The following is a 22,968-nucleotide window of genomic DNA, read 5'->3' as shown; positions in this document are numbered from 1 at the left end:
AAACCATTTGGTAAGAGGTGTGAGGCCTTCTGTGACAGAGAGAGAGGTTATTCTCAAGCAAGACAGATGAGATGTCTTGAAAATCCCATTAAAACAGTTCAGAGACTGGGCAGCCTCCCAGACTCATGGCAAAGTTCCCCGGTAAAGGCAGAAGAGTCCAAGCAGATTTACTGGGCAGTCTGTCCCTGCTGCATCGATACAGCAGAGAGAAATGATGGTCTGTGGAGGAAAGGACTTCCCCTGTCCACATCAGCTTCACAATTACTCCCACTGAGGAGTTTGAGGTCGCCAACTATCCATCTAAGAGGTATTGATGCATGACCCGATGTGTTGTACTAGAAAGAGGCTGGGAATCTGATGGAGTGTACAAATCCCACACTGACCAGGTTTAATCAATGTGCAGTTTCAGCCTCGTCTTTGGCTAAGAAAACACCAGAGATGTCAAACAAATACAATAAAGACTCTACACCCAACACAGCCTTCAGGACTACAAAATAAATAAATAGATGTGTAATTCCATTTATAGTCTTCACATAAATAACTTGAAGAGGCTCCTTGAGGATTTTGTCTTCGTCTTCAAAGCCACTTCTCCAAACTCACAGTGGCAGATAATGTCCTGTATTATCACACTTACAGCACCTCTTCAATTAAAAGCTAAGAACGTCTGCTCGAGTTTGTTGTTCGAATTTGAAGTATGCATCTTTAATCACTTTATTTTTGGCATGACACACAGGTATTTGTTTCCTTTTCCTTTTTTATATTTAAATGTAGCAGAGGGAACAAATTGTGTGAAGGAATTTTTCTTACCGGAGTTTGTAATACTTCTTGTTTTAAATCAAAAAGATGAAATAGAGCAATAATTGTTATCTTGATGCATCTACCTTCTTTTCCTGTGGAGGTGTTTGACTGTCAGCCGGGAAGTGTTGAGTCGTTGCGGAAAGTGAATGACATCCCTGGTAACAACACAACCTACAGGAATCTGAATCAGCACTGCAGCGCCTGTGCCAGGGTAAAAAAAAAAAAATTGACCCCCCTCATGTCAACCCTGACCTTCAAACCTAATTTTTGTCCATGCCTCCAGCCTCCCAAATTGATTGCGTTGTGCAACTTTCACCTCAAACCTGACTTTATCCTGGCATCTTTCCCACAACCAACCAAACCTACTTTCTGCTGATCTCACCCCGTCTCTGTGACCCTCTCTTTCAGACCGTCTGCCCCTTTATACCAACAGTACTCACTTTGCCCTTTATTCTTTCCTAGCGTGTGTTCTGCAAGTTTAATTCAATATTTCTCAAAGACTGTTTGCATTTTCAAAAGGCAGAGCTATTATTTGTTTTGTTTGTTTGTTTTAAATAATCCAATTGGTTAATTTAAAGAAATGGTTTAACATTATGGGAAACTTGTTTATTTGCAGTCTTGAAAGGTGCTATATGAGAAGCTTAATACTTGAAGTCTGACAGCTTAGCCAGGCATCATGAGAAACGGGGGGAAACAGCTGGTCTGGCTTTGTATGAAGGCAACAAAATCCATCTACTCACAATCTCAGATAGTCACTAATCAACAGGCCAAACAGTTAATTTGTTTGATCCATACAAAAGCCTGTAAATATGTTACTGACAGAGCAAGGGTACCAGTTTCATCCTGTTTCTAGTACAGACCATAATGTTTACCTAACTCCCTTTACAAGACGGACAGGAGAGTTGTCTTAATCAATTCTCTGCATAAAAGCAAAGAGGTGCATTTCCCAACATGTCAAGCTACTGAGTTTTTTTTTTTTTTGTTCTTTCAGTTGTTTTTTCAAAACAGAACTGAGTCCTAAAACAGGAAAAGCAGCTGGCCAGTGATCACTCAATGAAAATGACAGCACTGAGCACAATGTGATAATCAGGACTATCCTCAGCTGATCTTATGCCAACAAATCACATAGTGTGTGGTTGTTGCTGCTGAGCGCACAGACCAAAAAACAATGAGCACCTATTATCTTTAGAGAAACGCACCATTAGACCTTCACACATGATGTACTGTATCGTTTAGGAAAGAGTAGGAGGGATAATTAAGCTGTGCTAGAAGAGCTACAGCTCCCTATCCCCCTGTTGTATGGTGTAATTTGTCATTGGGGCAACAGATCGCCCACATAGAGTTAGTCACAACCAGACAATTGTAAAATGGAGGAAGTTTACAGTAAATGAAGGCAGCACCGTCGCCCTCAGCTCAACAGTAAAGGTGCAAATAAAGGGCAGTTGGAAGAGATCAAAGGTACAGGAAGTTTTTTAAGGACTAAGTGAATGCACTGCACAAGAGAAATTTAACACTGAGAGACAGGTGTGAAATACATTAGTAGCGTTGGACCTTTGACAGGAGCTGGTAGTGTCTCACGGCCAAGTCTGTCCCCCCAGCGCCGGGATGTGAAGTTGAGCAGAGAGCTGCCCGGGTCAGCGAGAGAGGAGCAGAGAGAGCGAGGAGGGGACGCAGGGATCAGAGCTTTCAGGGCACTTCACACTGACTACTAATCATCCAATTTAGATCCCACATCTTCACTTTCCCCTGCTAAAGTGAATCTCTCAAAGTGTCAGGAGGCTGTCAGAGTTAAGCTGCATGTCTATTAATATTCTCTTCAGAGGGCGGGAACAGTGTCTCATTCACTGTAAGAAAGTGCCCTGCCATTCATCAAAGCATAATACCAAGTGCAATCTTTTTTTTTTCTTTGGTGGGGCTTAGATCATGACTTTTTATTAATAGGCATTTTGAAAAGTCTATCATTCTGCAACTTGAAAGGAGAGATGGAGGTTAATTTTTTGATTAACTTTCACAATTATAATTTCTTTCTTCCTTTTAATGAAGATGCCCTCCAATTCCCCTCTTTGTGTTGCAGAAACTTCAAAAAGCGTAATTGATTAAAGTTTATCTGAGGCTACTGCCTGTATAAGCCCCCATCATGAGTCTCTCATGTATTACCATTAAATATGAGGTAAGCAGTGGTTAAATACGTGACAACGTCTGAACAACCCAGTAGTTTGTCTGACAAAAAGACTTTGATACTTTTCCGCAGCTATGACAGAAACCCAAAATAGCTAATCTCTTTGTTATAGTGAAACAGCGTGAACCAAAAATGCAAATTTTGGATTAATTATATTTGTCTCAATTTACTATTTTCATTTATAGAAAAAAAAAACACAATTTGCTTGTGTTGTACAACCTCCGTTTAGAAAACTAAGTTCTTGTTAAAGACCTTGTCAATGAACTTCTGTGAGTTTTTTTCAAACAAACACTTGTGTTCATTTTTAAGCAAAACAGGTACTGAGACAAACTAGGAGTCACCCATTTTACACAGTCACTAGCAAATCATTTACTGTATTTGAAAATTGCCTTTTTCAATGGTGGCCCACGCTTCTTTTTTCTGCCACTGTCCTTAATCTGTTGCACTCTGCTACCCTTTTGTGCTGCTACACCCCCCAAACGCATTTGGGAATCAGCCAGCGAGAGAAAATGTGAAAAGCTGTAAGCTAATACTTGTTGACAGAGAGAGGCCAATCTGTTTTTCCCTATGCTTGACTCCACAGGAGGAAGAACTGATGAGGGAGAGCCGGGGTTTTTACTTCCGGGGTTACGGACTGGGACACTGCCTGCAGACCAAGGACGGTGCCGCCGTGGAAGGGGCCACTGTGTTCGCCCCACCACCTCCGATCACCTTGTATGACGGAGAGGTGCTTCACAAGCGTTTTGTGGACCGGGCCAAGCGCATTGACACCATATCCAGAGCCGTCTTTCCCTTGAGCTTCCTCATATTCAACATCTTCTACTGGATCACCTATAAAGTGCTGCGACACGAGGACATCCATGCAAATTTGTAAAACGCTCTCTGCCGACACCAGACGCTTACATTTTTTAGTTACTTTTTTTTTTTCTCAGAACCAAAACTGCCTGTCAGATCTACATTACAATGAGGAAATGTGGCAAGAGGCAGATGTGCTTCTTAAAACCACTGCTTAAAAAAAAAAAAAAGAAAAGAAAACTTTGTGCTCAGGTGCGTCTTCAGGATCTCAGAGTAAGAGTGACAAAGGGGAAAGACAAGGTTAAGCTGCGTGGATTAAGGCTGGTGTTGTCGGTGGTTGGCCTCTGTAACCATCTTTTGATTTGTCCTGACTGCAACAGAGACAAAACACTGCTGGTGCTTTTGAGTTTATGACGTTTGTTTGCGATGAGGAGAGTTTAGAGAAGTTGATTGATGTTGATCCTGGCTGGATGAGATATACTGACTTGAATTTTGACACTACGCATCTCTGAATGTTTTTGAAAATTAAAAAAAAAAAAAAAAACAATAATAATGGGAATTTTTATTACACTTTAGATTATCAAATGGGTGCAAATGGGTGTGGGAGGGGAAAGGGTCTTTATGAATATTCAAGAAGTGGTGATAATTCAGTTTAGCTACTTGTAACAAGAGATTATATATATATAAAACAGTGTATAAAGTGTATATAAACAATTCTGTTCATTAAACTGCACAAAGCACAAATATGTATTTCCTTTTGTCTAAATTTAAATAAATTGTTATTCTGCCAGGAAATTGGAAATGATTTGACTCTTTTACTTGAATATTCAGTTGATTGGTTTGAGCAACAATGCAGAGCAGAGGTCACATGCACAGCAGTGTGTGCAGGAAATTCAGTCACAATTACTTTTCCATTGGAGTCCTTTAATAGACCCCATCAACTCGAAATCCCACAGGGGAAGAGGAGGGGAAAAAAAACAAAGGTGGAAATCAAATTCTACAATTGCAAATGCTGCAGGTGCAAAATGAGCAATCAGTTCACAACAGTGGTTCCAGCTCTTTGTAAAGTTTTTCTTTCCTCCCCCATCATGGCTATAATTGTTAGCTGTGAAACCGTACACTTGCATAATCAATCAGGGAGAAATCATGGATTGACTTGGGGGAAGAAATTGCTGCCATTTCTTTTTCCCAGTCTCCGGAAGGTGTGGAGAAGCAGAGATGTGGTGGAGCAGGAGCGTCTGCAGCAAGGGAGGATGTTTTGTTTTTTTCTTTCCTTTTTTTAAATGGGAAATCAGAGGGTTGTTTTATCAACTAATGAGTTTGAAAAGGGCTTGGTGTTCCACTGCTAATGACAATGAATTCAAAAGAGGCAGCTGGAGCCTTCTGTGCTTTGGTCGGCAATCCTAATCAACTCCACTGTGTTGCATGGTTCCCCAGGTAATGGAAATTAAGTGTGTAGCCTATGTGCGCGCATGTGTGTGTACATCATCTTTTATTTGTTATAGCCCATTGGTATACATTTGTAAATTTCTCATTATTAAGTCTCTTTCCTCCTTTCAGAATCCTCCACCCTATTTGAGATTAAAAAAAAAGATGAAATAGGGACCTGGCATTTACATCTCTGGAGCACAGACACAGAAAAAACAAGGGGAGATGACTTATTGCCCCCGTTTGCTGAAGGACAGAGTGGTTTGACACATTCGCTGATGTGCCCCCGACAGCTTAAGTAGATTTCTTTAAACAGAATGCGAGGGCATGCAAAAGTCAGAAATACTGGCTGTCGCTTGTCACTGTCACTGCAGCCCACATCATTTAATCCCCAACTTTTAAGGCAATAGTTCAACATTTTGTGCTTATTTCCTCTTTTGCTCACAGTAAAATAAGATCAGTATCATTTTGAGACCCGGGCGTGCCTCTGCACAGAGGTAACTGAAGTTCATTAATCAGTACTTCATATTTGTCTGATCCTTGGCAAAAACAAAGGATCAGAAAGAAACGTTACGCTTTAATGTGAGATGATGTAGTCTGTTCAAGACTATGTGTCGGTAAAAAAAACAACAACAATATATTCACTACCTGAGGTAAATGATTGAATTTGGGAAGCTATTATAGGTTTTAAAGAGCTTATCTTATTCTCCCCACCGACAAAAAGCTTGAATAAAAGGATTCTGTTACGGGTTTTACAAAGATTTAGAGCATTTATGCCTTTTGAAAACTATTACAGATAAAAACCAGAGAAGGCTTGTGATTTTTAAGTACAGACAGAGCAGCTAGACATATTTTCTGGATTCTTTTGTACTTTTGACAAGTAGGTTTCAAAAGAAAGAAAGAAAGAAAGAAAGAAAGAACATGACAGTATGCAAATGTTAAGATTGGCCCTTCCATGTCACTGCTTTTGCCATCATTGCAATCCAAGCCATGTGTCACCAAGTTGCAAATTGAAAGCATTAATTATTTTGATGTTGACAATCCTCAGAGCCACAGATTAAAAAGTATCAATCATCCCTTCCGACCACAAACCTGAGTACTAACCAAAACTGTCCCACACACCTACAACAAAAAAACCTTATCATTAGTAGTATCAACAAGCACTCTTCTGTCAGTGACAGCATTGTTTCAATCGTGATGAGACTAAACACCACACGGCATATTATGGCAATATAAGAAGCTTTTCTAAATCCACAAACCATGACTGACGCACGCAAAATAGGCCTGTGATTTCTGGCACATAACGCTCCATCGCCTCTTCCAGAAAACAGCGCGTCTCCCCTCAGAACGTGTGTTATTGTGAGGACACAGGGAGACTGATGTGTTCCAATAACGCAGGATCTTTTAGCTTGGTCGACCGGATTCACGCTCTAACTTTAATTACGCACAGAATCCCAAGAGTATGATGACTAACAACACACACTCCCCACCCCGGAGCAGCTCTCAACCCGTCTCCTTTTAGTCACAAGACGCCAAAAAGAAACCAACAGCTATCAAACTGGCTGATCTACAGTATAAAGAACTCCTCCAATGGACAGCCAGCCCTAAATGATGACATTAAATATTGATTGTTCCAACCAGCCTTTAGACGGCTGTGATGCTTTGCTGTGTGTAGCGTTTTATTGGAAGAGCCCCTCTAAGAAATGCTTAGCATTGATGAATGATACATATATACATTTAAGTCATCTGATTCTGTCTAAATGAACATACGATGAGCAGGAGAGCAGAGTGTGCATTTGATGTAGCTGCTCGTCGTCATGTCCAAGGCATGCCCTTGCTGTCTCCCTTGGGGGTAATCAACATGCTTTCCCCCTTCCTCATTTCAGCTGAATGTCAATGGTGCCAGAGCTAAAACTGATGTGTGAGCTTTGAGGGAGCAGCCTGAGACCTGCGATCAATACTGCTGTCCCTTAGAGCACCAGCTTTTTACCCTTTCATGCACATAAAAACACAAACACACACATAGATAAAAAATAATAATAATACTCCAGTGCATAGTATTTTCCGCCCATAATAAAATTTTACAACAGCAATCAGTGCTACATCGTAGGAGCTTTTCTCTGCCGATGGCTTTCTTTATATATTTGTTATGTAACCATAACCTGGGCAATACTTTTTCCTTTTGACAAAAACAATAAGTTAAATAAATTACTGTCAAGAACAAGTGCAGATGCAAAAACAAGAGTTATATTAAATTTTGAATTAAATATTATGTGATAATATCCCTGGATCTCTAAGCAACTCTAACCTGGTAAACAGCAGCTGGATGAAGAAACGGCAGCCAAGGGGAAAATATTGGTTTCTGTTGACAGTGATGAATTAATGAGACAATGCTACACGTGTCACCTTTAAATATATGAGTGTAAACAGAGGAAAATGCTTGCTCCACACAGCATTATGGATGCAAAGCTTGTGAATGTCACCCAGTATGTGGGAACAGATATCCTTGTAAACACGCATTTTCTATGTGGCCACTTCTGCACCACCCACTCCACTGCTGAGTGGTCCTGTCAATCCTGTGCAAACTGATCTAATTATATAAAACTGGATATACACAGCTTACAGCAGGATTTACAGTATTATAAAGACATGCATTCAAATATACTCACACTATACTTTCTAGTGAATGACAAAGTAGCATCAGACTAGTGAGCCCCACTGTACACAAACACACTCAGACCTACATCTTACTGTACAGGTATGTTTGTCTATGATGAGAATGGGTTTTGTTTTCCGTTACCGAAACTTTCTGCAGAATAATATTTACATTACAGTATGTTCCAATCCATGCATCTGAACATATGATGATTGAAGTTTAAAAAAAGGTTTGCATCAGCTTCAATGAAACTGCTCTGCACTTCGCCCTAGAAAAGATGCAATGTCACGGCTCTGATGTGAGTAATAAATTTTGAGCAGAACAAACTATAAACAGCATATGAGAGCAATGTCCAAAATGAGGTAATGGCACATCACTGGAAAATGACTTCTCCATTTCTGAACACTGCGTATGATGATTTCCACTGGGGTCCAGAGAAACAGCAAAGAAAAGTTGAACAAAGGTGAACTCTGAAACCACGAGTCTCAAAAGTTCACACCAAACGAGCATCAGAGCAGAGAGAGAAACATGATGTGATTACACAGACTCTCTACTTAACCACTAACAATGATAAGTAAAATGGAGTAAAAGCTTGACAAACATCTCACAATCATCTCTGTTGCTCGGTGCAAAATGATGCTTAAAATACAGAGAAGCAATATAGAGGTCATAGCCATAGTTTTACTTTTCCCTATTTATTTCCAAGTCTTTAGAACAGATATCTTATTGGTGTCACCTCATTTCCCAGTGGCAGTAGCTGAAACCCCCTGAGAGTTGATGATGTTCTGTGACAATACAGAAACAGCAGTTTCAGATCAGATATTTCTCCTCCTGCTGCAGAGGTTTGAAACATTCCACTGGATTTCTTCAGCTCTGTCAGCATTTTTTTGCACATGCTATACACAAAGCATGTTGCATGTGCAAAACGGGGAACTTTTCTACATTAGCCAACATAGCAAAGACAAATGCGACCAAACGTGATGGCGAGAGGAGTTGACTAGTAGTCTACTCCCTCTTTGCATGAGTCAAGAAGGTGATGCATCACAGCAGTTAGATCTTTCAAAGTTCAGATAGGCATCCAGGCTGATCTGAGTTATATCCCTTCTCCAACTTGAATCATATCCAGTCAAGTCAGTGCATGTGCATGTTCCTGTTTTGTTGTGTCGTCCAATCTTGATAATGAAAAATCAAGGAACCGTGCATTTTCAAATGACATGCTTTCGAGAACATACATTTCAAACAACACTAAAAAACCTCATCCTCGCGTATAGTTATACAGAAAATCCCACGTGGATTCATTTTTTTCACTAATCCCTCACTGCGTCTCCACTATAATTCCAACATCTGAGAGAAGCCCTGCAGCTGGGAAGACTGTAGCTCGGGGTTTTACGTGGATAATGGTTATAGACACGTATGCACACTGCGTTTCCTTTGTGTGCAAACAGGAGAAACAAGGAATTAGTCCCATCCCAATCCCTCTGCAGAGAGAATAGGCACCAGTCAGAATTATGTCAACCCCCTTTTCAAAATTCCCTCGCTTTAGAAGAGATTCTGAATTTCTAGGGGAGGGCTTAGTTGAAGATTGAATTAGGTGCGACAGCGATGCTTAGCACGATGCAGTGAAAAGCAATGGGTTTTTTGTAGTGCAATATAGAGAATGTAAGTCATCTGTACAAGGGCCCAAAAAAAAAAAAGATTTATTTTTAGGACTAGGTTTAAGTACTGCAGAACGACACATAACACCTTCAATTAAACACCTGCATCGTGCTGTAGAGGCGTGTGCCAGCTACACACAGGAAAGCAGGAGAGAAATGTGATAATGACATTTTAAGTTAAACAAACAGTGACATAGTTTTAGTATTTAACGTGTAATCTGTGCTGACATTTATGAAAAGCAGTGATGAAAGGTACAAGTACTTCAGAATTTCTATTTTCTGCTTCTTTATACCTCTTTTTCACTAAAGTTCAAAGGGAGATGCTTTACTTTTACCCCCTCTTCATTCCTCTGACAGCTATAGGCTGGTCTTCAGATCAAGATTTGAAGTTTTTTTGTGTGTGAAAGATTAAACCAGTGGCTCTCAAGCTTTTCTGTTTCCATCCATTGAGAGAGAGAAAAAAACTTGTCAAACATGGGCACGATGTCACATTTTAGACGTCTGAGAGTTGTTAGCACTTTTACCAAAGAGTTATGTCCCCTCAAAACTTTTCAGATCATTTCATTTTTTGAGAATATAATATATTTTAAACCAAAGGAGGTAAATGTATTCATTATTTTACAAAAGGAAGTCACAGGACTCAACAGCCTTGGTTGAACATGCACATGTCCTGCAGTATACAAATTATTTGTTAACTTTTTAGAACTTAATTTCCTGAAAATTCTTATTTTACTCTTACTATAATGAGATGAGATTGGTACTTAATATTGATCTGAATCTATGCATCTGAATACCTCCTCCATCTCTCATAAAAAACACTTCATTAAAATTATGTCTCCTCTGTGTACCCTTTTCTTTACACTTAACCTCATTCCCCTTCGCTGTCTAAGCAAAGCACAATGAAGAGGTCTGCAGGTAAGCAGCTGTGGACCAAAGCACTGACATATGTGAGTATGTGCTTGTGTATCTGTATGGGTGGGCATGTTTGTTGCCTTGCTGACTTCCTCAACACCGTGTCTATCCCTCATCCACCGTGTTCCCAGGCCTCTGCTCCTCTGCTCCGGGTGCTATTTAAGTAAACACAGGATTTTCTCTACCTCCTTTCCTGCCCTGTCCATCAGACACAGCCCACACTGCCGTTAATGCCCGAGAGAGCAGGAGAGAGCGACAGCTCACAGCCTTTTTCCTCCTCTAGTCTGACACTGATTCAGTGCTGGAGGTTGGCTGGGTTAGGTGAGCCGAGAGGGAAAATAATCATTTCCCTGGTAGACGATGCATATATGAACGACACACGCACGCGCACGTGAAGTTGGAGCAGCTAAATCACTCCTTGGAAGAAAGCCAAGGAAATAAACAGCAAAACATGCTAATGTGTTTACTGTGCTCTTAAAGACTCATCATTACTTATAGTACATCTCCACTCCGTAACCCACAGCTTTTTATACTGATTATTTGGATCTTTTAAACACAGAGTGAAGCTTTGATGGCTTTATAAACTTACCTTAGCAGCTGTTAGCTCCAGGTAGCTCCTGGTAGGCCTCATGGTCCTCCATAGACACACATGCAGCAGTGACTCCATTTTTTCTGACTGATATCCAACTTCATCCAGGCACCTGTTCTTCCAAACATTTGTATACACCAGTTAGTGCAATCCTCCTCGAGGTGTAGGCCCTGCCATGTCCTGCTATTAAGCAAGCTGTTGCTGCCACACATGTAGCCTTCTCTCTGCTGGCCGTGTTCAGGTTACAACCCCTGCTCACTTCATGTTGTTGGTCATTCTGGCAGACAAGGTGGTACAGGTGTAGCTACTCCTGTGACTCAGTCAAAGGTGTTCAGGGAAATTAGCTCATATGAATGTCTCTTGGAAAAGCAGCATCGCCATCTGTTGATCAACAATAAACAATCCCTGGTGCTTGTTCTGACAAAAAGCTAATATTTGATAAGGAAGTATCTGCAAATACCATTGTGATGAATTTGGATTGAATCCAGCCATTTACAAACTCTGTTGATTCACAGCTTGTTCTTGTGTCACACACTGTTACATGAGACTGCTGAGCTGCTCTTTATATACGCAGAGCAATCAAGGTAATCACCCACAGGTGTGTGCTGCTGGTTTGCTCCTTTAAGATCCAATGGAGGAGAACCAACATGCTGCGTGGGAGGGGCCATGACTAACCACACCCAGCTCAGCTCTCCTTTAAATGTGTCACAGCAGTAGTAGTTTTCTTCTTTCTCTTTACTGAGTCGAGCTACTCTGAAAAACTCTGAGCTTGGGCGAACAGCATGCAGCTGCACCACAGCCAACAAACACAGGGCAGCTCATGCCTGCATTATCCACAGGGCAGATGGATCCCCCCCAGCAGCCCAGCAGCAACAGTTTCACAAGTGCATACATTTGCATTATCTGATATTTGCCAAAAAAGAAAAAAGGAAAAAGAAATATATGTGTGGCCAAGTGGATAAAGTTCTGCATTGTACAGTTTAAACTTGATATCATTTTGCAGCCCATTACCACTGAGGTAAATCTTCCTTTCCACTGAAATTCAAGCTGTCTATTTGGACTATATCTTTGGACATTGAGCAGCTAATTAGGTGCAAATTCTTATGAGTTTAAGCTCTGTATACTGGACATGTTATAAACATAAGGCAATAAAACGGATTTAATTTCTGCATGTGAAGGTGACAGAAGCTGCAACAATTCAAAAAGGTCATTTTCTTCAGCACTAATTAAGAGCTAGGCAAGAAGAGTCCCTTTGTTAAATATCATGTATCCCAGAGAATGCCAAAGACAGCATGATAATGAATGGTTGTGATGTCTCTTAAGGTTAGCCTTTCCATCTTCATCTTGCTTCTTTTCACTGACAGGTCAAAAGCAAAGCTAAGCCTGCACCGTCCCACCACTTCTTATTTACCTTACCTCATACATTTCAGTAGATATTAACATATAATAGAGCCTTTTATTCCAGAATAATAGAACCCCATGCTGTATATTATTGCCATAATCAACCAAGCTTATTTATTAAATAACATTTTTAAAGTATCATTTCTCAGATGTTTGACTGTTTATAATTGAAGTAAGTTTAGCAGTCTCTGGAGGTTTTACTCGCATGCACTCAATTTGCATAAATAATTGTGGTCTGAATGGATATCTCATTTTAAAATGTAACACAAGAGATGAATAAACAGATAGCCACACAAGGACGCCCCACAGCATACATAATGTGGCTACTTAAATTCATGGCATTTCAAAATCTTCTAATTCAAACATGGTGAGAGGCATTTTAAAAAGGAAGATAGTGTAGGGGATTGTGTCTCTTTAACAAGTCATCAAACTTTTGGCGAGTGTGAATCCCCCAGGAAATGACTACAGTCATTTTTGTTGTTGTTGTTTGGAGGTTTTCATGCATAAAGACTTCAGGGCATACATGCTAGAATGTGTATACTCATGATAAACGATAAACTAATGCAGCTCTTTTGGTCTCCTCCCATATATGTAAAGGCCAGGGTAACGACTAATTGACTTTTCCTCAGCATTCAACAATCAGCGAGCATAGAATATCTTGCCTCAGACCTTATGGGCTATGCATCACATGCTTTTGGCCCGTATCCATGTTGAGGTGACAGCAACACTGAAAACATTTTCTTTCTTGATCTCCTGCAGCGATGTGATTACTGTGAGTGTGGTGGTAGGTCTCCCATGCCCGGCCCTGCTGCCCTCAAATCTGATCCCCCACTGCTGGTCTGCCCTCTTCCTGCTGAGTTTGACAATCTGATGCTGCTACGGGAAACCAAAGATTATGACTTTTTTTTTTACCTCCTTTTTGTACCTATGCCAACTTGCCTTGCCTCCCATAACTACTGCATCACACACAGAGTATTCTGTATATAGTTTATGTATGGAAATTACTGAAATGTTGCATCTAGAGGACAGATCCACTGCAGTAATTTAGATAAATGTCTTTTTTTAATGTCATATGCTGTAATTAGAGGTGCCACTATATTTAGTCTCTCCTTGCTTTGGCCACAAGGGACCTGCCCCTTTGAAAGGACTCTGGCATTTCAAAAGACAATTGGCGAGGACATCCTCCCAAGTGTCAGTGATCACAATCACCTCTCAGACAGGTTGAGAGGTGACCTTCTTTTCGAGGTGAGCAGGTGGTGTGTGGCCTTCAGGGTTGAGTTGTCCCGCCAATCTGCTTTAACAGTGGTGTTGTCACAGTGCCGCAACACCTTAAACTAGCAATGAAGGGAGGCGATCGTGCATCTGCCACTGTAGCGTCCATCAACAGACTACATGCAATAAATGTTTCAATCAAGAATCAGGAGTTTAAACTATTTATTGCAACGTTATGAATTTATTGCAATGGCGATGTGGTTCTTTTTATGTGAACAAGTGTGCAAACCATCCCTTGAGTTACCAAACCTGCCGAGCCAGAGTCTGAAAAATCATGTACAAATAATCTTGATACAAGAGGGAACTGGGGAGGTGTAGGGAGTTTTTGAAAGCAGAGTAGTAGAGTCATAGCAGTGAAACAGAGCTCAGTGTTGTTTCACTCAATTTTTAAATGAATTCCCTGTTGTTAGAAATAGATTTTTGGACATACACACCCTATACAGAAGATGTATAGAAGGTATTAATATTAAATGACCTTCATGCCTGTCTCATAGTGCAAGGATTCACCAGGACGATGAACTGTGTGTTTCATGAGCTGGTTCCCCATTTTGAGCATAAAGAAAAACATAACTGTGGTTATTATGCATCAAATTAATCATCAATTATTCTTCTTTTCTATTCTAACTGAACTAGGTCTAAGATGTGTGTGTGTTGCTGACAAGTCAGTGTCACGTCAGGGGGTGAACTCATCAGCCTTCACCTTTTCACAGTGAATGCAACTATGGTGTTGAATGGGCTCATTGTTATTGTTTGCGTATGTATATGCAAATGTCAGTGTGCCAAGATGCCAGCCAGCGCGCCTTTTAGAGGGGTTGTTAGCTGGGATCAACAAGTGCAGAACTATCAACAATGCACCGTGCAAGGAATAATCAAGAACAATTGTTATGGCTGAACAATTAATCAAAATATGACCAAGTGCAGTTTTCAAATCAGAGGGGCTGCGGGCAAAATGTGTTACAACATGGGCTACCATAAATAAAGCATCATATGGTGCTACAGAGATGTCAATCATATGTAAGGTACCATGCATGTTGGGTAGAGATTAAACCATCATCATCATCATCATCATCATCATCATCACTCTCATCATGACTCATCACAATTAAATATCTGCCAAAATAATCACAGTATGATTTCCCTGCATGTTGCTCAGCCAGAGAAAGCGCCAATTACAAAAGGCAATAAAAACAATTCAGACTCTCAGGAATATTAAAACGCCGCCCGTGTTCCAGTTTGTTCAGTACATGATTAGCAAAACAAACATTGTTCCCATTTCTGTTAAAGTTTTTCAGCCTAGTTAGGGCAACCTTAAAAAATGCTGATTGTCTAGACTACAGCAAACCCAACACTCACACACTAAGTCTTGTTGCCTTGGAAACAAAGGTCCTGCTGAGAAGCCAAGAGTGAATAATGCTGTGAGAAGCAGGGATGGTGTTGGAGAGGAAACAACCAGTCTACTGGGGCTGAAGCATGAACACGTGTGTATACAAGTGTGTTTGTGTTTGCGTGTGCTTACATGATACATATGCTCCTGTTGGAGTGAAGGGTCTTTGGTGTTTGGAGGAGATTCACCAGGATCAACACCATGTGAGCTGAGCCCTTGTGCTCTCCTCACATTTTTCCTTTCTGCACTAAAACTCCTGTCGTCATCACTACGGGCAGTCGCTTCAAAAATAGCTATCATATCTTTCTTTGTTACTTTTCTTTGGTACCATTGTGAGCTGCAGTGGTTTCGCACAAAAGGATTCAGCACGTTGAAAATGTTGAAAGATGAGACACTCGGCAGGTGCCGCCACACCCTTTTATTTACTGTCCACTTCCTGCTGAGTAATGGTCTGCTCCATCCAGTTACCTCCTGCTACACACACCTCATCCAATGTGTCACTGTAACTGCATGGACATAAAAATGCTGTACAAACTTGCATTTTCCATCCCCTGCCATTGCTCATGATATATAGATATTAAATGTACAGTTGAGGGCCATTTGTCAAGCGCTCAACCCTGATGCAGGTGCTGAAAGCTTTTCCACACTGTCACCAAGATTTCTCCAAATCCATCCTAACAGAGAGAGAAATGTTTCAGCATAGGCCTATTTATAGTTTAGTTATTGGAGGTTTTTATTTTAAGACGTGAATGGTTATTTTAATAGACACGTGACACCTTACCAGAAAAAGGAAATACCATCAAACGATTAGGCTATGTGTAAAATTAAAGAAGTTGTCCGAAAGCAACAGACATTTAGCATTTTAGCCTCTTTCAACTCATTGATTTGGTTTTACAGTATTACTTTGTCAGAGAGTGTCAGAGATGTAATTAGTCATCAGCTGGTATACTTGTGTGTGGAGACCAAAACTGGTCAAATGAGAGTCAGCGTCAAATTATTGCATTTTGGTTCATGAAAATGAATCTCATTCTCATCAGTGCCTCTCAAAAAAGAAGTTGGCCAAACAGCCAACTTAAAGGGATAGTTCAACATTTTGCCGAATTGGCCCATTACCATAATCCCTATAGTTTTACAGTAGAAGTAGGTTTGTTACCTTTAATTGTCGGTGCAAGCTATTTTTAGAACGGCGGAACAGAGCCCAAGCTGCTCAGAGCTATGCTACGGAGGCTCATGGGATTTCTTGGTTTCCCTCATTAAACTCATCAAATACACAATCCAACAACTCCAAAACACTCTCGTGGACAAGTTGTGACCTGCACATTCACCACGCTATGAGATAATATCAGAACGTTACCAGACAGAGTTGTTTTCAAGGCAAATGCAGAGACTGCTTGCTGAAAAACTGCCCACGATGGGAACGCACATCAGCGGTTTTGCATGAATTTACCTAGAAAACAACTCTGTCCAACGTTTTAAAAATAGCTTGAACCGACAATTAACGGTAATGAACCTACTCCTACAACTATAGGGATTATGGCAATGGGCCAATTTGCCAAAATGTTGAACTATCCCTTTAAGGTTATTCAATAAGCTCAAAGAACCCCAAAATGTCTCTGTGTGTCTTTTTTTTTAACATTAGATGAAATGAGATGCCCCCTTAAAATGCTCCAATCTTAAAACACAGGTGGGACGAGACCTTCCTCACTCAACTTCCTGAAGAGCTCACAAAAGCACACATCATTTAAAAAAAAGATATTTTGCTCAGAGTAATACAAGTCACAACCTTTAATCTCTGTGTCAGATAATTAAGGAGCTGTGAATGGGATTTCCTTTGACCTGCCAATTCCTCATTAGCATTTAATATGAAAAGAACTCAGCATTAAAATTTTAGCATCTTCCAACACACAGAAAATTATTCTAATAGGTTAAAATCTCATTTGAATCCAATTATGCCTTTGCCATTCGATTCAAGTGCTGAAAAAGCTTACCAGTCAAGTGTAACAGGCGTAATGAGCTGAAGCCGCCATTTCAGCATGTTAGAGAGGTTCATGGGACTGTAAACAAGTGGGGAGGTGTTCACAACATGGGAACATGGACATGGAATTGCAATCAAGGGATCTCCTGAATGCATGGCGATTGTGATCTTGCTTTGGTTACCATGGTGATGGTGATCATAAAATCCTGAACCTGCATGTTTTCTTGTTTAGACCCGCTAAAAATTCACAGAAAACCTATATAATCTCGCTTACACCTATATTTCTGTCCATTAGGGTCCAACGGGGCATTTTTGCTGTCACATAAGATAATGTTTAACTAAGGGGCAAAATACAACCTTGCTGGCTTTTTAAAAGTGTTTTTCATCGCACTCTGCATGACCAGATTAAATAATATGACTTGATGACCTGCTCCCCTTGGGCTCTTACTCATTTCCATCACCAAATAGAGCAATATTACAATACATTCCATGTGATAACAAAGAAGTAGAAAGGTGTGCGTGACATTATTTGTTTTCCCTCTCAGAGTAAAGAAAATAAAAAATGTGCTCCAGGCTGCAAACCCACCCAGAGAAATCAATTTGCAGGTTTGTGGTAACCTGAGACATATTGAACTCCTATACAGAATAATTTCTGCTGGTAATACAGAAGCAGTGTCTCAGAGAAAACACGGGCTGAATTTTTCAACCTCAAATGAAAAATTAAACACAAAGTACAGCTTGAAAAAAAAGAAGACAAAATTGATTCTCCACTTTCAAGTTCCCAGCTACAAAATGGGGTGCATTAAAACTTTAAGGTCTTTAGTTTCCAATAAAACTGAAAGAATCATTTATCTAATGTATAGGTGTAAGCTTTCAAGCCACAGTGTGCTCATTGCGTGGTTGATACAGCTTATCAAAGCTCTGACGATGAATTATAGTGTAAGTGAAAAGTTCAGACCTTGATTCTTTACACTGATACATAATCTGAGACATAAACTGGTAAAGAAATAAGACTGAATCGTGGGCACTTTATGTATGGCAAAGGGCCTCTTTGCGTGATGCCCCATACTGCCACTGTACAGTACTCCCAGTAAAAAGCAACTTGCAAACATAAATAACCTGCAGATGTTATTGACTCTATAAGCAAGAAAACACCCCAAAAAAGGTCACTCCGTCTGGGACTTACACAGCAAAAAAAAAAACGAAATACAAACGCAATAAGTGGCAGTGATGGAGGAATGAAAACCTGCTTTGAGCTATTCAGCACTTCAGTTAACAGTCTTTTCAGCAGTAACAGCTTTTCACATGATTGCTGTGTGTTAATGTCTTCTTTGGTTTCTCTGTAACATGCAGCTACTGAGCTCAACTACACACAAAAGTTATGTGTTGGTTGAAACTCCATAATACATATGTTTACCATGGTCGCCATCTTAGTTTAGTCTTTTAGCAGGCTAACAATTAGAAACTAGAAAATTTCCTCTGGGGAAATTTTGAAAGGGCAGCGGAGCTACTGCCGGTTTTGCCATCTCTGTCAACATGGGAATCAAACCCATTATTTGAAAAAAATTGCAGAAAAAGTTAAATATTTAAAAAAGTATAAATAGTTGAAAAGAGAAAAGATGTAGCCATATTGTCCTGAAAAAGCTGCACGTTTTGATATATGAATTGTTGAAAAAGCACAAAGTATGAAGAACGAGTTAAACGACAAAAAAGAGCGGAAGACTCAGAATAATAATACGTTTAAAGAAAAAAATGGCTTTGCCCAGGCACTGGTCCCTGCAGCTATTTCATAGCTGTAGGGACCAGTGCCCGGTGCGATGGCCCGTGGCCCTAACTAGAGTACAGCTCAGGCTGATGGCATTTTAATTTGTTTGTTGAAATAATAATTAAATAATACATTACGTTTCTGCATTACTGGCAGAAGTACATACTGTATGCAGTGAACTTCAGAACAACATTTAATGGAAATCCATTCAACAGATCAAGACATTTCACCCAAAACCACAAAAGCCAACTTCATAGCAGCCCCTAGAGGAAAAGTCACGGTCATCAAAATCATTAGCATATTTGATATATAGCCATGAAATGTCAAGATATTTCCATCTAGACAAAAATGATGAAACAACTGACCAACTGTCTGAAGAGCCACGTCACATTGCTATGGCTAAAAGTCAATTACTGCTAAATCAATATAACGATAAAAACAAAACAACTAACTAATATTTGCCCAAATGATTCAGTCATCACCTGGCTCACATTAGTCTACTCAATTGAATGAGTTCTTGTAGGAGCTTGTTGTTTCAACTGGAGCAAAAAATAAAATTAATACAATTAAAATCCAAGGAGCATAATGGTGAGACCTACAGCAAAATTGTATCTGAAATGTCTTTTATCAATCTACTTGGACTCAAATAGACACAGACATGATAAATGCCACAGAACAAGACTGAAACAGATGCCAAGTAGACAGCCTCAGAATATCCTTGAGTAAGTGTCCTGCATACTGAGCCAAACAAATCATTGATTTCATCAGAAATGCCTCTCTTTGCCTGTTATTGATTTTGTAATGCACTTTGTTTACCAGCTATTCCACACAATACGCCATTCTATCTAATTATTGTGCATCATCAAAGGTAGGATTAGTCCTGGCAGGTCCATGCTGCTTTTGTTACAGAAGCTGGAGCAAGGATCAGTCTTTGTGTACTCCCCGACTTTTTAAGGACTATGGACTGGATCAAGTATTGATTACACTATTAAAATTGATTTTCTCAAAATACACTGAAGTGCCTTCTACTGAGGCCCTGTAACTCTCCCTGCTGCAGTAGCCGCTCCTAAAATCATTAGTAATAATATTTCAGATGTAATCACAGAGGAGACTATTATTCTACCCCATTTTCACATTGGCAACAGAGTAAAATCATAATTAGACTCATAATTTCCAGGACAGATATGTGACAAATGTTTGATGCTGCATGAGAACTGAAGATATCGGAGGTTCTCTTTTCCCTCGGAGAAACCACAATGCTTAAATAGTAAACAAGAACAATGAGGTGGTTTCTTTCCATTGAACCCTTTAGCCACAAGGCAGTGAATAATGTTTTGGTGAATCATTTATTATGAGCGCTTATTGATAAAAAATACAACTCGCCCCTAGCGCTAGTGCCTAAACATCTGCAAGGGAGCTACAGAAAAGCAGAGACCAAAGTGATGTCGATTTTTTCATTTGAAAGCAAATTAATTCCCGGCCTGTTTATGTTTCAAAATGTAATTTAAAGTAATTCATCAGAGACGGACAGACCATCAACAAGGAGAGAAAATGAGCAATTCTGCAATAAGCTGTTTAAGTATATATTATTTAAATAAGGACAACATCTGCCCTCTAATTTACATAAAATCCTCTTATCTCTTTGGTTAAAAAAATATGCAGTTACTGCAACATGAAAACTGTTGTTGATCCAACAAACTGTGGACCCCTTCTGCGCGCCAAGAGAGATGTAATCAGCTTCACAAAGAACTGACAAATCTATCTTTGCATAACATGCTATCCAGCTGGGAGAATCTTGGAAAACAGAATTAAACAAGCAGCAACACTTTACTAATATTTCACAAAAATTCTCTCCAACAGGGAAACTGGATTCAGCACACTGTAAGACTGACATGAAATGCGCGCTGCATTTATGAATTTCTAATTACATTTAGCACTTTAAGAATGAGTCATTGCCTTGTGTGAGTCTAATTAAAGATATCTAGTACAATACAATTTTGAATCACCACGCAACTTAATGGTTCATTCTTACTTGTCACAATGTAATTAGAAACCATCTTAAATTAAAAATCTGGCCAATATTAAATTAAAATGCTAACTATATGGGGGCCTCTAGTGGCAGTGTTTGAGCTGCATGTTGTATCATTTAAAAAAAACACTTCATACTCATTGCTGAAATCTGAAAAGCAAATCAATCTGATGAATTACAAAATATGTAGCTAGATTTGAGACATCATTATCGATACAGCATCTTAAAAGTATTTTTAACCCATCAAAATCAATTTGGACAAATCTTAAATTATTGGTCCTATTAGACACACTGCATATGGCTGTGCTCTAATTATGACTGATCAAAAAATACACATATGGAATTAGAGATGATGAAAAAAAAAACCAACTTATATATACTGTATTTACCCCACTTGCCATTTATGCCCTAATGAGATTTAAACCCACTGGAAATGAAGAAGGTCTGACAAATAACAAATAGCGTCAATTAATCTTGAACTCGTTAGCAAAACGCTTGCACAAGTTATTTTAATTTTAGAGAAATGTTGAAAGGGGGGGCGACATGAAACATATTGTCAGTGGAGTAATTTACAGGTCATAAGCTCGCCTCTAAAGGTTATTACCAAAAGCCATTTCATACACACTCACACTCAACAAGGACCTAATTAAAGTAGCAACATCAGCACATGTCAGCTCCCTCTCCTGCGACAGTCACATAAACAACTTAAGCAGCTAATTACCCGACAATAAATGATTTTCCACTGAGCGTATATGAGCCATGTACCGTTGGCTGTTGCATTTATGGAGGCACAACTTTTTGATGACATTTGCCACCTGTCCCCATGGATCAATACAATCATGTATTGCAGCTCCTTGGCAAGAGGGCACACAATAACACGGCTTTCCCTTTCATTTTTATCCCTGTACTCTTCATAACAAAGTTGCCAACATAAGTCAGCCATGACAGTCTCTTCAATTATGTGACACTGGCGAAGAAAGGAGCGTGATGGATTGGTGTCAAAGCTCTAGGGAGCCATATAAACCAGACAGAAAGCGCAGGCTGCCCATCTGTCAAAAATCTCAATTAACCACTGTACAGACAGAGGCAGGCTGCTCTTTTATGCAGCGCTGTGAGGGGAAAAAAACAACAACAACAGGGGTCTCTGTCATGACGGTGGGCTGCATCCCATTTTTACAAAGAGAAAACCGTGTATTCAAGTGAGCTGGATTGGTCCATCCATCAGCAGGGGGGTGAGTCAAATTGAAATCTGACATTTAGAGCCTCAACACCATTGCTCGCTGGCACTGATATGAACTATAGCAAGTGACAAATTGTTTGTATCAGGCCCGTCCCTTGGTGAAGCCTATGATAATGTTTAGGGGTTGAAATGGGCACCCTTGACATTTCACTGAAAGGTCAGGTTTTGTGTTCATTAATGCTCCCTTTTTACACTGAGCAGTGAGGATGAGGATTATTTTCATAATCTGGGTTTGTGCCAACGGGTGAATGCCTCTGCCGCCTCTTTCCCTTTTGATTCACACAGCAAGGTTGTATTGTCAGGAGCAAGAGCACAGGGTAATTTTAGTGTTTTAAAGTTTCAACAGAAAAAGCTGATCTGATTATCAAATAAACAGTTCACATCTGTCTTCTTAATTTCCAACAAAAGAGCAAAGTATTGCAATAAATACAAAACTCATCACTCTCTCTGCGTGTGTGATTGCTGACAGTTTCACCAGGAAAAAATGATTCATTTGCCAGTGTAGTAGGGTGTCCATTTACAGCTAAATCAAGAAACGTATCTATAATTCATTTTATGTCTGCACCAGACAAATTAGTGTCTTGGATCCGAAGCTAATAAACAGCTTGAAGCAGTATCAATATGTACATAGTCCTACATTATTGCTGACCGTGTTTGTTGCATTTTTGATTAGCCAGCTCCATCAGGGAACAGTGGGGTAAATTGGGCCGATTTCTTTCATTCTTGGAAACAAATGGTGTCAATTCATGATGACTGCTGGGGTTTCAAATCTGAGAATCCCTTAGGCTACATGCAAACCTGGCTCTGTTTAGGACGCACAATCATGGGTAAAAAGGTAAAGTATGCGCTGAAGTTTTTCACAGATTTCATTAAAAGTTGATATTTTTGAC

At 39.9% G+C, this 22,968-nt stretch overlaps 1 protein-coding gene across 2 annotated transcripts in view; it reads left to right on the top strand.

Annotated features, from left to right (window-relative positions):
* Positions 1-4,567, top strand: part of glra4a (glycine receptor, alpha 4a) — a 50,342-nt gene extending 45,775 nt beyond the window's left edge. The window contains exons 9-10 of one of the 2 annotated variants that reach the window (XM_085789350.1): positions 899-1,009; positions 3,561-3,853. In XM_085789350.1, coding sequence (XP_085645476.1) covers positions 899-1,009; positions 3,561-3,851 — 402 coding nt within the window. In that variant the 3' untranslated portion in view covers positions 3,852-3,853. Of the gene's footprint in view, positions 1-898; positions 1,010-3,560 lie in introns of both variants that reach the window. The other variant, XM_085789349.1, reaches the window with a different exon arrangement.
* The last annotated feature ends 18,401 nt before the right edge of the window (positions 4,568-22,968 follow it).

Source organism: Trachurus japonicus, chromosome 10, assembly GCF_045865225.1.
Source record: "Trachurus japonicus isolate A0001 chromosome 10, Traja_1.0".
In the NCBI taxonomy this organism is placed as follows: Eukaryota; Metazoa; Chordata; class Actinopteri; order Carangiformes; family Carangidae; genus Trachurus; species Trachurus japonicus.
The sequence above is the reverse complement of the archived record's forward strand: the minus strand, read 5'-3'. Positions and strand labels throughout refer to the sequence as shown.